The following is a 15,796-nucleotide window of genomic DNA, read 5'->3' on the forward strand; positions in this document are numbered from 1 at the left end:
TTATATAGAGTTATAAAAGCACAGAAGTCTGAGATATAAAGGATTTATTGGGTCATATTTATGCTTTTCTAAATGAACTCCTGAAACTAAATGCAAAAAATGCACATGTAATTATATGGCCATATTTGTATGTGCAATTACGATGATTACAAACTGGGCAAGTCCCAACAGCCAGTTAAGCATCTAAAATGGTTACATTCATCCCCTCCTGATGAACCACCAGCCAGCATACGGATGTTACAAAATACAGAATATATATAGATGTAAAATCTTGCAAGACAGTAATTCTTAGGCCTTCCGTTCAACTTATTAAGACACAGAAACAAATACAGAGGTACTACCCAAAATACTTTTTCTTTTTCCCCTTCCTTTTGTTTTTGTCCAATCCATTTTAAGGTCTGAAATGAGACAAAATGGTTTGTATTCCCGGACGGTGAAGTAAGAAACGGATAGCTGGATGCATACAATAACAAGAAAAATAACCACATGGGGAAACTGAATATAGCTGGAAGCAAAAGATGAGCCAAAATATCTCCTCTATCTGAAATTCTATTAGGTTGGACATCATTCTCAGCGTCGCAAAGCTACTCTTTAGATATATTCAAGAGCGATGGTTTTCATACGCCTTTTCAGTATGGTTCCAATTAAATGAATGGAAGGAAATACAATCCCACATCTTTTTGCTATCTCGAGTCACTGCATTTAAATGCCACCCTAGTATATTTTTGTGTAGAATCTAATAGCAAACAGTCGCAATATTGGGATGCCTTTCTGTCTGTTAGAAAAATGTAGGCCAGATATGAAATGTTGACTTGTTCTCACATCGTGTGCCGTAATTCATTTTGAGTAGCCCTGTTTACCGAACCCTTCCCTCGCTGTTTGCATTTTCTCAGTCATAAAGGCTGGGTCCTGCATTAGCCTTTACGCACCCAAAACCCCCACTGACTGCCACAGTTTTTAGGCATGCTGGGCATACAGGGTCAGCCCCTGCGGAAGTTATATTGCTTTGTAGAAGCCCATGTCCCTACAGCCGGCCAGTTCACCTCCCTTTACAACTCCTTTTACTACAAATTATGGGGACAGAGGTGCCCCTTTCAGAGGAGCTGGGAGGGGGGGGGGGAGGAGGGCGAAAGCAGAGGTCAGCCCCCTACACAAAAGCCAACAAGCTTACTGAATAAAAACTCAAAATAAAGGAGCTTATTAAGCTGTCATCAGCAGGGTAAGTCTGTGCAAACAACGAGCCCTCTTGCATTAGCGTAGGCACCCTAGCCACATTTTCAGAAAAATAAATGTCAAGCCAGAACCTCGCCAAAGTGTTACACTTCATTTATAGAGGTTGCTCAGTGGGGAATGATAGGACCAGCCACCTTTCCCAGCTAGAGCTCCCCCGGCTCTGCCCCGCTGCCTGGCTGCGGCAGACCCGCTGCCCTGGCTATGGAGGGCAAAACCCCCCTGTATAGATCATGCAATTTCCCTAAAAATTACACCACCATGTGAATCTTTTTCTTTGCCTTGACAGCTTTTAGCCCTCAATGTTCACAATCTTTACATTTTCTCTACAACCACAAAAGCTGGAAATTTCCCCCTTTTTTCTTTAATGAACATGAGATTTCTGTGACTCCAAGAACAGGAACTTTGAGAACACTATTACCAGCTGCAATATAAGTGACAGGCTCAATTGCATTACACTAGAAGTAATTTCTAGAAAACTAATTCTTATCTCTTTTAATTTGGACTTGCCCAAACTTACTACAGTAAGGCCTAACTGCTGCCCACAGTACAAAAGTGCAATTAAAAAAAATCTCACTTTTATGAAGAGCAACAGTAGTCAACACTGGCCACAGACTTTCTTTTAAAAAATACAAGGACACAGGGTTACCTAATCAAAACTGGTTGTGTCGAGATTGTGTTTTGTACTGACTTGGTGCCCTTGGAAAATAAAAAGCTCCTACTGACATCGGTAGCCATTTGATGAGGCATTTGTGTGAGCCGCTACATGTCAAAACCAGCACAGCACATTTTAGAAGCGCTTGCTACTTTATTGCTATCATCAAAGTGAATGTAATATTTTTTATGTAACCAATCCTTGGATTCACCTTTCATTCCTGGAGCACTGGGACAGTCCCTGCAAGAGCAAGAACTCCCAGCACTGTCTGATACAGCTGTGATTTACCAATCCATGATTTGAGATGTTTATATCACTCTGAGATCTATTCATCCCTCGGGTTTTAAATATTTCCCTTCATCACTGATGGTATATACATATATAAATATACACATATATACACACAAGCACATATATATGTATATATTTGTGTATATATGGCATATATATGTATATAAGTGTTTCTATGTATAATATATACACATTTTATCTGCATCTATATTTTAATGTTTTATATATTTTTAATATGCATTAAAATATAGTAAAATATTGTTTTATATTGCCACACCTACTAAGCCCAAAACCATCTGGAAACCTGAAACATGCATTTCCCTAGAAAAAGGGTGAGTTCCCTGAAAGGCCTAAACTTAATAAAGGTCAATCCAGTGTCAACCTTCCTGCTACAGGATATATAGAGATGGTGCATGAGAAGTGAACTGATTTTCCTCACTGAAATCTAGCAGTCAAGCCCTGCCAAGTGCTGAGCTTCACTGGGAACAGACTTTCATACAGGGCATCCCCAGGACCATGCAGAAACTTTTAAGAGCAGGACCCAAACTGTATGCTGACAGCTATGAGGCAGGATTTCCTCTGCTGCTGGATACTGGAACCGAGAGCAAGCAGTGGGTAATTCAAATATTAAACTCTAAATTCAGAGCTCTGGCTAGGCTTTTGTTTATAAATACATTATTACGATTAGCATTAAACTCCGGCAGAGCTAGAAGGTACCAGAATCTCGTACCTGGCACTGTTACTAAACATGGAAGTTCATTAATAGAAAAATTGGAATGTATTATTTAGAAACACACGCGTATGTATGTCTAACCACCTCTGTCGGTACACCCACAGAGATCCACAGATATCTCCATATATTTTATATGCATGTGTGTGTATACATACCCATATATACCTGCTGTTCTGCTACATATTATGCTGGCTATAATCTTACGATTTAGTAATGTTAACTCCCTTTTACTCTCCCCGCTTTCCTTATACTCTGTAGTGGAAAATTCTTCTAAAAACATTCATAGTGCTTTGAATTTGCATTGCACTGCACAAGCTCAAGGCCCAACCCTGCAAATATTTAGTCACACAATTAGCCTACTCTTGTAAAGCCTTCCAGTGAAGACAAATAGATCCGCTCATACAACCATGATTTCAATGGAAACTGGGCTGATATCACTGGAAGGGGAGTTCATTATCTTGCAAATAGCCAGAGCAGAAGCTCCCCTGACCTCGGTCCACAGCCACTGCATTCAGTTCCACTGCACCTAAAGTTTAACCCTTTGTTATGACATGATTTTGCACTAGAAAGCTATCAAATAACCTCTGTGCATTCCACGTCCAGAAAAGCTTGACCTGGATTCATTAGACATGTCTGTATAATTCTTCTTTCTAAGGTATCCGAGTCATGTCACTGTGTACTTCATCATAGTGAGCTTTAAAATAAGTTTGGAGTCTATCTGCAGCTACATAGTCCAAGAAAGAAGTAACATTTTCCAAATCATATTGTTCCAAATTTGGCCTAGAACAATATAAAATATCCATGTTTGGTGTCTGCTACCTAAACTGAGTGGTTCAGCTGAGTGTGACAAAAAATAACAACTCCTTTAAAATTAGTCTGGAGTCAATATTACTATTAGCACAGTGCCTGTGAGAACCAGTTCTTGTCAAGTTTTTTCATGGCCATCACAGACATGAAAAATTGCAATCGGAGTTAGATGCCACAAGGCATCTACCTGAACCATCAGACGACCGTGTTGGTGCAAAAATCCGTGAAAGAGACCTCCAAAAACCCCAGCTTGTATATCTGACACAGACACTTAATAAATCGGGACTGCAAGACTTCCAAGTATGGCCCCAGCTCATGCCCAAGTCCACCAACACTCTGTGTATCCGTGCGGCGAGCAGAGGGCCGGAGGATCAGAGCTCTGCCAGCCCTGGAGCGCTCTCCCACGGGTCATCTCCCGCCTCCTTGGCCAACCACCACAGCCCTACCTGCCCTTCCCGAAATATGGCTGCAACTAGAAGAGAGAGCACGTACAAAAGGGCCACAACGATCCGTTGCAAGGATAGAATAGAAGAGAATATTTCAGTTGGAAGGGATCTACAACAATCATCTAGTACAACTTCCTGACCGCCTCAGGGCTGACCAGAAGTTAAAGCATGTTATTAAGGGCATTGTCCAAATGCCTCTTAAACACTGATGGGCTTGGGGCTCTGACCAGCTCTCTAGGAAGCCTGTTCCAGTGTTTGACCACCACCCTGGTAAAGAAAAGCTTCCTAAAGTCAAGTGTGAACCCCCCCTGGTGCAGCTTTGAACCATTCCCATGCACCCTATCAATGGATACCAGGGAGAAGAGGTTTACCTAGCTACCCCACGCTCGGATGGGGTGGGGAGTGAAAGAAGAAGCTCTAAAAACCACGTGCTTTCCCTTGCAATTCTGCCCTGGTCATAACTAATTTCCAGGCCAGGATATGGATGTGGTGGAGCAGCCTTGTTCACTCATTGCGGCTCCCATGAAAAAAGGTAAGCAGCAAGAGAGAACTTGATCATACCCACAGCATCCCATGGTGACTGGGGATCTCCCCAAGCTGCCGCACAGAAGAAACAGTGCTGGGCTCCCCTGAAGGAAACTGGATGAGGTTGCAAGTCGTCAGCTCCCATAAAGGAGGCAGAAATTCAAACCAGAGTCTTCTGGAACGATTTACATGGCACATAAAACTGAGAAGCAATCATAGAAATCATTCAACAAATGATTGGGATTAGTTTTATGAATGCTGCTTTCAAAAGGATGGACGACGTAGCCCTTTTAACTTGTGTGATGGCACGCGCCTCATGGAAAGCTGCTCCTGCCAACAGCTTTGCAAGTTGAACTGACTCTGCCATCCCATGCAATTCAATGGGAAAAAAACATTATTTGGTGACTTCAGCATCAAGACATACAGCTTCCTTTCCAGTAACACGAACAGTTAGAGTTGGTTTGCAATTGTACCAGCTCTGCGCTTCCAGCAGCTCTGGAGTTCTTGTTAACAGATCCTTTCTTCACTCTTAAAAGTGCAGGATAACATCTGGGCCTTTTGGGAAGCAGTCTTGCAATAAAGAAGCACTTTGTGTAATTCTTCTTTCCTCGCCAAACCGCATCCGTCTGCTCTCTCTGCCCTTCTCCACTCCACCCCAAGCTCCTTGGGGCTGTGGGGACATCTGTTAGCAGCAGCGAGCTGTCTCCACCGAGCCATCAGTAGGTGGCACTGCCTGCTTTTTTCTCTCCACCCACGTCAGTGTCCAGTGCCGGCACCCGGTACCGACCACCACTAACAACTTCGAAAGAGGCCCCGGTGACTCCGACACCTCATCTCCTGCAAGGTGTGTCTACAGGAACGTCAAGCAGCGGAGAGTCCGGGACAGAGGCGCAGCTTCATCTCTGCTCGCCGGGCAGTGGTGGTGGCAGCTTTTCCAGAGGAAGGAGGTGCCCAGCAAGCGGTGCAAACCTCTCCTGCTACCTCAACAGGATTTGGCAGGCTCATCTGCTCTGGACCTGAAGTTCCTCTGATCCTAATGCCTGTTAAACAGATGGTGTCAGCCTGGTCTTGCACCGTGTGTGGTGGCCTCATTCATCTTTAGACAACCTGTCCCAAGAGCAGCTCAAATGAGCTACTTCAGAAAAGCTTTACAAAAAAATCCCGGTCTAAAAGGACTCTCCTACTCGCAGCAATCCCCTACCCAACGACTGCATGTGGAGCACGTAGTCAGACCCCAGCCAGCCCCAGCCCCAGCCCGGAAGGTTAATTCTCATTAGGTGCTTGGTTTTGAAACGTTTGCTCCCAAGAGCTGTGAGCCTCTGCTGCCCCATCCAAAATTCAGAATGACAAATTCTTCACATAGTCACCCACCACCTGGTATCAACAATCACAGCACCCTTCTCAGGCCAGCAGTTCCCAAAGTTGTCATGGTCAAACTCTAGCCAACTGCAGATCAAGGCTTGTTGCTGGGAATCCTGCACCATTGCCACCACAAAGGGGATTCAATGCCCACCCACTGGCAACAGGGAAGAGGTCCCTGAGTAGCTGTTTCCACCATGGCTTGATCTCCCCTTCCCCCCTCCTTTCTGTGAAAACAACTGTGGATTCATGCAAGCAGGATGGGGAAGGACCAGACCTTCAACAGTCCAAGCACTCCCTACGCAAATGTATTTGCACTGGAAATTAATTGTATATTGGCTTTCTTCAGACTTGGAAAGACTGTCTACTTCCACTTGGAATACGCAAACTGTATACAAAGCTTTACTATTTTAATTCTCACATTAAAATTAAAACTGCCCTATCCTGCTGGCTATGCATATGTATAGGGAAACCATCAGGGTAAAATGTCTGTTAATTATCACATGTAAAGAAAAGAAAATCTTATCTAAAAATAGGTATTTAAAAATATCATGACCGGCTAGCACATCTTAAGTCTACCAAACTTGTCGACAGCAAATGATGTATTATTTTCAGTACTATTTTATTCAGTGAATTTTCTAAGTGATAAATATTCTCACTGTAATCCTGACCATTTAAAACAAATTAATTAAAAAAATGTACTAGTCCTAACGGAACCAGTTCATATAGAAACTGCTTTGACATCATAACTTGGATGGCGATTTTTTTAGTGTGGATGCCATCCCAGTATTTCATCTGCATGTCTTAGCTTCACGCTAAAGCTAAATAAGCCACATGAAACGCCTTGTCTGGGCAGCCGGCAAACCACTGGTTCTGTTAGCAGCTGGTGTCTTCCATTGGCTTCAGACAAAGCCAACCGTTTTCCTTGAGCTTTTGTGTTTGTTTTTAAGAAAGCGGTAGCTTCTTCTTAAATGAATCATTGTGAACTCACACTACCAGTGCTGATAAATAGCTGTCACAGAAATAAGCTTGCACTCTTCCAACCGTCTGCAGTTTCAAACCTTCCCCCCCTTCTCTTCAGCTTCAGTAAGGCAAAGAAAGAAAAGAATTCCTCCAAAGAGCCACTTATGCCCATGAATGGCAACACCCTTAATTCTGATACTCCAGGGCTATAATTACATTATTACAGTAAATCAAACATTGCCTTTGTGTCTTTACAATCGCGCTCATTGTTTGAAATTAACTGCAAATGGTTTGATTTTCTTTTCTTCCTCAAATACGGGCAGGGAGGAATTAAAGCACACTAAATCATCTTCCCCACTAAAACGCACAGAAAGCCAGGATTCAGACAGCAGCATTTGAACTGTGCAAGAAAAGAAACCGCAGCACGGAGGGAAAGGAAGAGATCAGGCACCGCATTTGACACAGAGCGACTGCAAAGCAATTAGCGGGCCGCTAAATCCTCTGTTACAATAAATCACTGACCCAGTTCCCCCTCTTCCCCAGTGCCCTTCATTATAAAATCAACTTTAATGAACTACCCCTCTCTTCCCCACTCCAAAGCAAAGAGATTTCCAGTGCAGCCTGCACCTGCCCTTACCAGCGGCTGCCTCGCCAGGGAGCCTCGGGCAGCCCCGGCAAGCGGCAGCGGGCCGGGGGCTGCCCCAGACTGCGGGGGCCAGGGGGGCGATGGCACTTGGGCGACATACAGGCGCTTTTAGTGATGGGCAGAGCACGTAAATAAAAAATCGGAAGGCAAGCTGCCTTCGCCTCGGCGTTGGCTAATGCGAAAACTCTCTCCCTCTTGCTGGTTTTCCACCTTTCTTTTGATAGACTTGATTCGCCACATCTGCCAGAGCTGACACATCTGGCTCCTTCCCCAGGCGGAGGGCACGGTGGACATGTCAACATGTTGTCTGAAGGCAGGGGCACTTTCTGGAAAGAGCTCTTTTCCCCTCTATCATACATTGTACAATAACCAAGCCTTTTAAAAGGATGGCGGGGAAAAAAAAAAAAAAGAAAAGAAAAAAAAAAAAGCTGATTTTGACAAGAGACAGGCCAGAATGGGAACTGCTGAGACAGTAAAGAACAAGCCTGTTATCTTACAAACTACACTTCAGGCTGTCAGCTGCCAGAGATTTACAGGAAAACCCCCTTTCCTAGGACTGAACCTACACGAAACTTCATTTCCAGCAGAAGAAACTCAGGAACGCATTCACCCCGAATAGCCCCTGACCGCGGCCGGGGATGCTCGGGAGCGGCGGGGCGCGGAGGAGGGAGGACAGGGCAGCCCGGAGGAGGGCGGCTGCCGCCGCCGCGCCGCTCCCCTGCCCGCGGCGGCCCTACGGCGTGCGTGGATGGTTCCCCGGGTGCCGGGGCCGCTTCCCCCGCTCCTCCTCCCCCCAGCCCACGGCGTGGGGAGGCGGGGGAAAAACCTCCGGCTGGCCCCAAGCAGCCCCGGTTCGTCTCCAGCCCCGGGCGGGGCGCGGGGAGCTGCGGGGATCCCGCCGGCTCCGGCCGGGACGGCGCTCGCAGGTGGCAGCGGGGGCGGGTGCTGGCTCCCACAGAGGCCGGGAGGGAAAAGCATCGCCCGGCTCCGTGCCCCAAGCCCTCCCGGCTCCCCTCTCGCTGCCCCGAGCCGGGGCTGCTGCAGGCTGCCCGCCAGCCCTGCCCGCCCGCAGCGCCAGGAGGGTGGCACGTCCTTCGAGCTATTTATAGCAGCCGGCTCGCATTTGGGTATGCCGGGAGCCGCCGGGGCGGGGGGGTGAGGAGCAAAAAAGAGGTAAGGAGCAAAGGCAGAAAAGCTCCCGGCCTTGGCTGGCCCAGCAGATGTTGTGTCGCGCCTTCGGCATCTGCTGCAATGAAAGCTGAAGCGCCTGTCAAAAGCCAGAAGAGGGGAGGAGATGCTGCCTTTTCAACCCATTTCCTCCGCCTCGGCAGCAAACCCTGGACAGTGATTTCGAAGCCCTGGGCCGGCTGCCGCTGAAAACAAGCTAAAAATCAGTCCTGAGGTCGGTAGATCCTGTCCCCTTTGAGATGCTAACAGGGACATAATTAATAAATTTCCCGTTGCTCGCTGGTGCCCGTTTTCTGCACCGGTTTTACGACTCCGGCGTGCCACCAGAGACCTATTCCTGGCGCACACAGCTGCCCCGACTGTGCCTAGATAAAAAGCCTGTCAGGGCGATTTTTATAGTCTCCCTTCAAGGTAATGTCTTATCAAAGGTTTAGCCCTCGCTCACGCCGCGGGAACCTCGGCCCGTGCCTCTCTAGAATGAAACACGTTAAACAAAAATGCGGGCGACGTACGGGGTCTCGGGGCTCTTCTGATCCCAGCCGGGCAGCTCAGTCAGGGGCTGATGGAGCCGGAGGGCAGACAAAGGAAAACCCGATGACAAAATCGGAACGAAACCGAAAACATGTTTCCGATTTAAGTGTAATCTATTTTTAAATTGGGTGGCATGTAAATACGAAGCCCCAATTAACACGCGGGATTTTTGCCCATGAGAGCATTTTCCCAGCACGGAGGCTGGGCGTGTTTCTTCTCCCGGCGCTTGTGGAAGCGCCTGCTCGTCCTGCCGGCAGCTCCAGCCCCGGCCCTCCGCGCCGAGGGACACCCCACATCTCGCCTTGGCTTCGCCCTCCGGAGCCCACCCGACCTCACGAAACGGGGGAGCGAATGAGTGCGGCTCCCCCGAGCTCCGCTGCGGAGGGAGCGGGGCTGCAGCAGCTGCCAGCCCGCTGCCGGGGGTCGCCCCTGCCCGCACACGCGGAAACACCGCGGCGGCCCCTTCACAGACAACGCAGCCCCCTTCCATTCTGTGAGGAGGACTGATCCAAACCAACGCCAAATGAAGCCTTCCAGAGCGGAAAACTACACACGAGTAACACGGGGAAGAGCCACTAGCGCCTACTAAAATGATCCGCGACTTTAAAAACACACGCTTCCAGCTCAACCTGGCCAACTCGCTTCCGCTGAGCAAGAAAAACAGTCTTGGGGGAAGAAAAAAAAAATCCCCATAGCGTTTACAACTGTAGGGTGTATTTCCTGCTGTCAACTCAATCAGTAACGATGGCTGCACGCAAGCACGGGTTTCCCGAGAAGAATTCATCACGGCAACAGAGGAGCAACTAACATCCTTACTAGGAGCACAGCTTTTTGTAGTTTGCCAGATGTTGTTCTCCTCATGTATTACAGTTAGACCTGGCACCACAGAGGAAAGAGCATGGAAATAGGAAGGAAGGAAGAAGGAAGGTTGGTTAATATCTATTTTCTTGTGGATAAACCATGACCACCCTTTCTTTGAACAGTATATGAAACTCGAGAGCTTTGATCGCTGGGATCTGAAGTTCTCGTGGGGGAGCTGGTACTCCTGCTGCTGCTGCTGAAGAAGAAACACAAAACTCCTTTGCTCGATTCAGTTCAAAAAACACCTACTGTGAGACCGTCTGGTCTAACGTTCATTTTTTATTCTACTGCAACGCTCACGCTATGCGAAACGCAATAGGAATTTCCATACCAGCATTTACATCCAAATGGACCCGTTGAGATTCATGCTGATGTGTAACAGTCCTACTACGCAGCCCTTCTGGCAAGTGCCGCGGTGCCGGCGCACTGACTAACAAGACTAACACTCGGCCTCTCCCGGTTGTTACCCCGTGGGCTGCTCCCCGTGCCGGGGCTGCGTGTACCCGGCGCGGCGCCGCGGGAGGGGCAGGGCCCGCCGAGAGCCACCGCGGCGGCTGCCGGGGTGCCCCCCTCCGCCTCCTGCTCTCCAGGGGTGCCCGCAGCAAGCGGCGCTTGCATTCTAGACGGCCTTTATTTCCCACGTCTGGGGAGTGCTTCTGAATCGCCGAGTCCTTCCTCAGCTCTCGCCCTCGCCCCCTTCCTTCACCTGGGTATTAATTCTGCGGGCGAGGAAGAGCGACCAGAAAGCAAGCCGCAAGGCCGGCCGTGGCGGGCGGATGCCGGCCAGGTTAGCCCTGCTCCAGGCGGCAGGGGCGACGCCCCGCGTCCCGCACCTTGCCCCGGGCCCGGCGCGCCCCGCGGGGGCGAACGGCTTGTCGGCGGGGGGGGGGGGTTGAGCACCGCTGGTGGTGCGGGGCTGCCGGCGGAAAGCGCCCATCGACGCGCCTCCTGCCCTCCCCCCCCCCCCCCCCCGAGCCGCGACGGGGAGGGCAGGCGAGGAGCCGCCGCGCCCGCAGGGACCTCCTCTGCCTCGGCAACCGCAGGGACCTCTCTGCCTCGGCAACAGCCGGCCCCCACCGCGCCCCTCGACGGGGCCGCGGCTCCCCGCGGAGGCGGTGAACCCTCGGGGGCTTCGCGGCACGGCGCCCGGCCCGCTCCCCGCTCCCGCCCCGGCCGGCGGCGGTAGCACGGACACGTTGCCCGCGGCGGGGCCAAGAAAACGGCGGAAACCCGGCGCGACCCGCCCGCCTCGGCGGGGCTCCGCGCCCGCCCGCGCGGGACCCGCGTACCTGCAGGACGTTGGCGTGGCGCAGCCGCTGCAGCAGGATCATCTCCTTGACGATCTTGTAGGCGGCCAGGCGGTAGCAGTCCCCCAGGGCGGAGAACTGCCGCACGCAGTGGGCGATGTCGTGCCCGCCGAAATCCACCGCCTTCAGCGCCACGGCCAGCGTGCGGTTGAGGACCGCCTTGTAGACCGCCTTGGTGTACCCCGAGCCCAAGTACTGCACGCCGCTGACATTGCGGATGTCGCGGCAGCCCAGCAGCGGCGGCTCCAGCGAGAGCTCGGCCGAGGCGCCGGCCCGCGGCCCCGCCGCCGCTCGGCCCCGCGGTCCCGGCTGCTCGGCCGAGGTGCGCGGCGGAGCCAGGTCCATCAGGCGCCGCTCCCGCGGCCGCAGCGGCCGCCGCCCCGCCGCCGCCGTCGCCGCCGCCGTCGCCGCCGCCCGGTGCTGCCGGTAGCGCAGCACCTCCTCGTAGCGCTCGCGGATCTGCCGCGCCAGGGCGGCCCGGCCGCCGCCGCCGCCGCCGCCGCCCTCCTCCTCCGGCGGGTAGAGGGGGGCGCCGGGCGGGGAGGGGGGCGCCCCGTCGCGGGGCGGCGGCGGCGGGTGCTCGGAGCCGGGGACGAAGAGGACGTTGAGCAGGGTGCCCAGGAGGAAGGCGAGGCAGCAGCCGGCCGCCACCGCCGTCTTCCTGCGCCTCATCGCCACTTCGCTGCCGGCTTGTCCAGCTTTTCGGGCTTCTCTCCTCTGCCCCTTCCCCGAGAACCAGCTCCGAGGCTTTTTTTTTTTTTTTTTTTTTCTTTTTCTCCCCCCCTCCCCCCCCCCCCTTTTTTTTTTTTTTTTTTTTTTTTTTTTCCTCCGGGCTGTGCCGGCGGCAGAGCGGAGCCGGGCGCTCAACCGGAGCTCAGCCCCTTACGGCGCGGCCGCATGACACTTGCCTCCCTGCTTTTAAGCCTCTGAAGCACTTATTATTAGCGGGACGCGGAGGAGGGCGGGGGGGCGGGGGGGATCCCCGGGTCGCTACCCCCGCCGACGCGCACTGATTGACAGCCCGGCCCTTCCCGCGGCCCGGCCGAGCAGCAGGGGGGCCTGGGAAACGTAGTTCCCCGCGGAAGCCCCGCCGGCGAGGCCCGGAGCCGGGACTACATCTCCCAGGCTCGGCAGAGCCCCCCGGCGGGGAAGTGCGCGGGGCGGGGCGGCGCGGGCGGGCCCACCCCCCGACGGGCGCCGCGGCCCCGGCGCTGGGGGTGCTGCCGCCGCCGCCGCCGGGGGCTGCCGGGCGGGGCCGGCCGCGGGCGCTGCCGCCGGGCCAGGCGGGAGGTGCGCGGCGGTGGTCCTCCCCACGCGTGTCCGCGCGGCGCGGTGAGAGTCGTGCCGGCGGCGGTTTGCGCGGGATGCCCTCGTCCCCGGCAGCCGCGGGGCGCGGGGGGGGGGGGACACACGCACCCGCGTACCCACAGAGCCGCACAAAGGCGGGGGAGGGGCGATGCCCTTTCCCCACCTCTTTTCTCGCCTCCAAAATAAAGCGAAACGAGGCGGCTGCAGCCGAGAGCTGCGGGTTCGCGATCCGGGGTGAAAGCCGCGTCGTCGGGGTCTCGGTCGCTCCCCCTCCAGGCACAGCAGAAGGCGGGCGCGGAGGGGCGGGGGGCAGGGGGCAGGGGAGCGGCGAGAGGGGCTCGGGGTGCCTGTCACCCACACGAGCCTCCAGCCACAAATCACGGGTCTCGGCATGGGGTAGCCCCTGCCCTGTTGGAAATGTGAATTGCAGGGGTGAGTGCTAATGACATGGTTATCCATCAAGCCCACATTACGATGCTGTTAGCAACTAATTAACAAATACAATCAGCCCGCGAAACTTCCACAAAGGAAAGACCATCAACAAGAGAAAAGCCGTAAAGAGTCAGGCGAGGCAAAGTTCACCACAATGGAAGCGGGAAATCATTTCCAATAAGGGAAAGGGACGAGCCATTTAGGTAATACACATCGGACGTAGCAAAGGGAAAAGAGGGGGGAAAAAAGAGAGAAAAGGGGGGGGGGGGGAGAGAGAGAGAGAAAGAAAAGAGAAAAGAAAAGAAAAGAAAAGAAAAGAGAAAAGAAAAGAAAAGAGAAAAGAAAAAAGAAAAGAAAAGAAAAGAAAAGAAAAGAAAAGAAAAGAAAAGAAAAGAAAAGAAAAGAAAAGAAAAGAAAAGAAAAGAAAAGAAAAGAAAAGAAAAGAAAAGAAAAGAAAAGAAAAGAAAAGAAAGAGAGAAAAAAGAAAAAAATGAAAAAGAAATTGGCGACGGCTCCCAGGAGCCAGCGTGCTGTGATCGCCAGCGTTTCCTCCAGCGCCGACAGAGAGCGGAGCCGGCGGCGGCTCGGCCCCCGGCCCCTGCCGGCGCCCGGACCCGCCGGGAAGCGCTCGGGGACCGGAGCCAGCGGCGAGACCGGGAGGAGGCGGGCGAGGTAGCCTCTGGAGGGGATGTGGGAGATCGACCGGCTCTCCCAGCAGCCTCCTCTTTCTGTCGCTGCCTCCCGAGAGCCCTCCGCAGGCACCGGCGGCACGGCCCGCCCGCGGCTCCGCACACGGGGCGGGCGGAGGCGCGGGCAGCAGCACGCCGGACCGGGCGCCCCTTCCCCGCGGGACTCCCGGAGCCCGGCACTAACCGCCCCAGATGAATAACGGGGGGGGGGGGGGTGGTGAGGGGGTGCGCGATCGCCAATTAAAATAAAAATAACACGGAGGAGCGGGGGAGGGCTGTGCCCGGCGGGGCAGCGGGCTCCCGGGCGGGGCAGCGGGCTCCCGGTGGCGGCGTGCCGGCCGGCCCCCGCCCTACTCGCCCCGCCCGCCGGGGCGGTGCCACCTGCCCCCCCCCCCGCGGTGCGGGGTCCCCGCGGGGGGGAGAGGCGCGCTGCGGGTGCTGAAGAGGCGGCGGGTTGTGGTTGCCGTGTCCCACAAGGGTTTTTCTGGGGGCAGGGGGTGTTAGGGGTTTGGGGTGGGTTTGGTTAGCTTTTTTTTTCACCTCACCGTTTCTGTTGTTATCCAGCGGGAGCAGAGGGGGTTTTACCCTTCAGGCACGCCGGGACAGCTTCGCTGCAGCTTTCCCGAGCCAGCCCCTGCGCCTGCTGAGGTCAGTGGGATTTCACGGGTGTAGAGGAGGCCGGGTTGCAGGCCGGGGTAAATTTTTGCAAAGTAAGCGGGTTCACAACGTTATGAAATGCGTTCCCAAAGATGTCGGGACACCTGCAGGCCTCCCTTGTTTTGAGTGGGATCCCCCCCCCACCAGCCCCGCAGGCGGCGGGAGGCTCGCATCGCCTTCCCGCCGTAGGTTCGGGAGAGCTGAATGGACCGACCTCCGCCGGTGCGCAGCCCCTCCTCCCCCCCCCCCCCCCCCCCCCCATCCCCCCGGTAGGGCAGAGGCCTCCCGAGGTGCAACATTTTGCAGCCGGTCATCTCAGATCGCAAGCTGCCGGCCAAGTCAGCGCGGAGCGCTGCCCGAGCCAAGCGCAGCAGGCGCGCAGCCCGCCGTCCTGCGCGCCCCCCCCCGGGGAAATCACGGCGATTTGCCCGAGAGCACTTGAATCGTGCACGCTCGGCTGGATTTATGGCCTGGCCGATGCTAGCCAGCGCTTTCTGTGCCTGCACGGATAGAGTCAGAGTAAAGTCGGGGCGGTTGTGCAAGCCGAGAGAGGAGGAGGCCCTGGAAGCGTTACCGGCAAGCGGTGTGATCTCAGCGGAATATTTCTTACAGGGCGACCCGAGGCCAGCAACCTCTCGGGGGGGGGGGGGAACCGGCTCCTCCGAGGCGCCGTGCCAGCCACGAAAGCGGAGGGTGCCCCGGGGGAGCGGCTGAGGGCCCCCGGCGGGGCCAGCGCGGAGAGAGGGGGAAGCTTGCTTTGCCGGGTACCTCGCATGGCACCCTGCAAGCTTTGGGGGGGGGGGGGGGGGGGGGGGGGGGTAACATCTCCGCGAGGTGGAGGCAGTGCCCGCTCTTCTTGCTGGACGAGGAGAGGGTCGGCGGCGGCATGGGGAGGCGGGGCGGGCTTCACTTCTCCCCGTGAGGAGGCAGTGGTTTAAGGAGAGCAGGCCGGGGGGGAAGAGCCGCCCTTCTGCCTTCCCCTTCGCCTCTCCCCGGGAACGCGGCGCTTCGGGCCGGGCAGCGCCTGGCGGCCGCGGAGGCTACGCGCCCGCGGAGGTTGCGCGCCCGCCGCCGGCCCGCCGTGTTGGCGCAGTTTACGGGAACACAACCGGACTGCAAAACAGATGCTCCGCAACCCGTTAAAGCGGGCCACCTGTTTTTCACATCA

At 54.3% G+C, this 15,796-nt stretch overlaps 1 protein-coding gene across 1 annotated transcript in view; it reads right to left on the reverse strand.

Moving 5' to 3' along the window:
- Positions 1 to 12,299, reverse strand: part of PKDCC (protein kinase domain containing, cytoplasmic) — a 38,569-nt gene extending 26,270 nt beyond the window's left edge. The window contains exon 1 of the mRNA XM_049833901.1: positions 11,525 to 12,299. Within this exon, the coding sequence (XP_049689858.1) occupies positions 11,525 to 12,214 (690 nt within the window). The 5' untranslated portion in view covers positions 12,215 to 12,299. The remainder of the gene's footprint in view (positions 1 to 11,524) is intronic.
- Between the last annotated feature and the right edge of the window lie 3,497 nt (positions 12,300 to 15,796).

This window comes from Accipiter gentilis, chromosome 30, assembly GCF_929443795.1.
Source record: "Accipiter gentilis chromosome 30, bAccGen1.1, whole genome shotgun sequence".
NCBI classification, from domain to species: Eukaryota; Metazoa; Chordata; class Aves; order Accipitriformes; family Accipitridae; genus Astur; species Astur gentilis.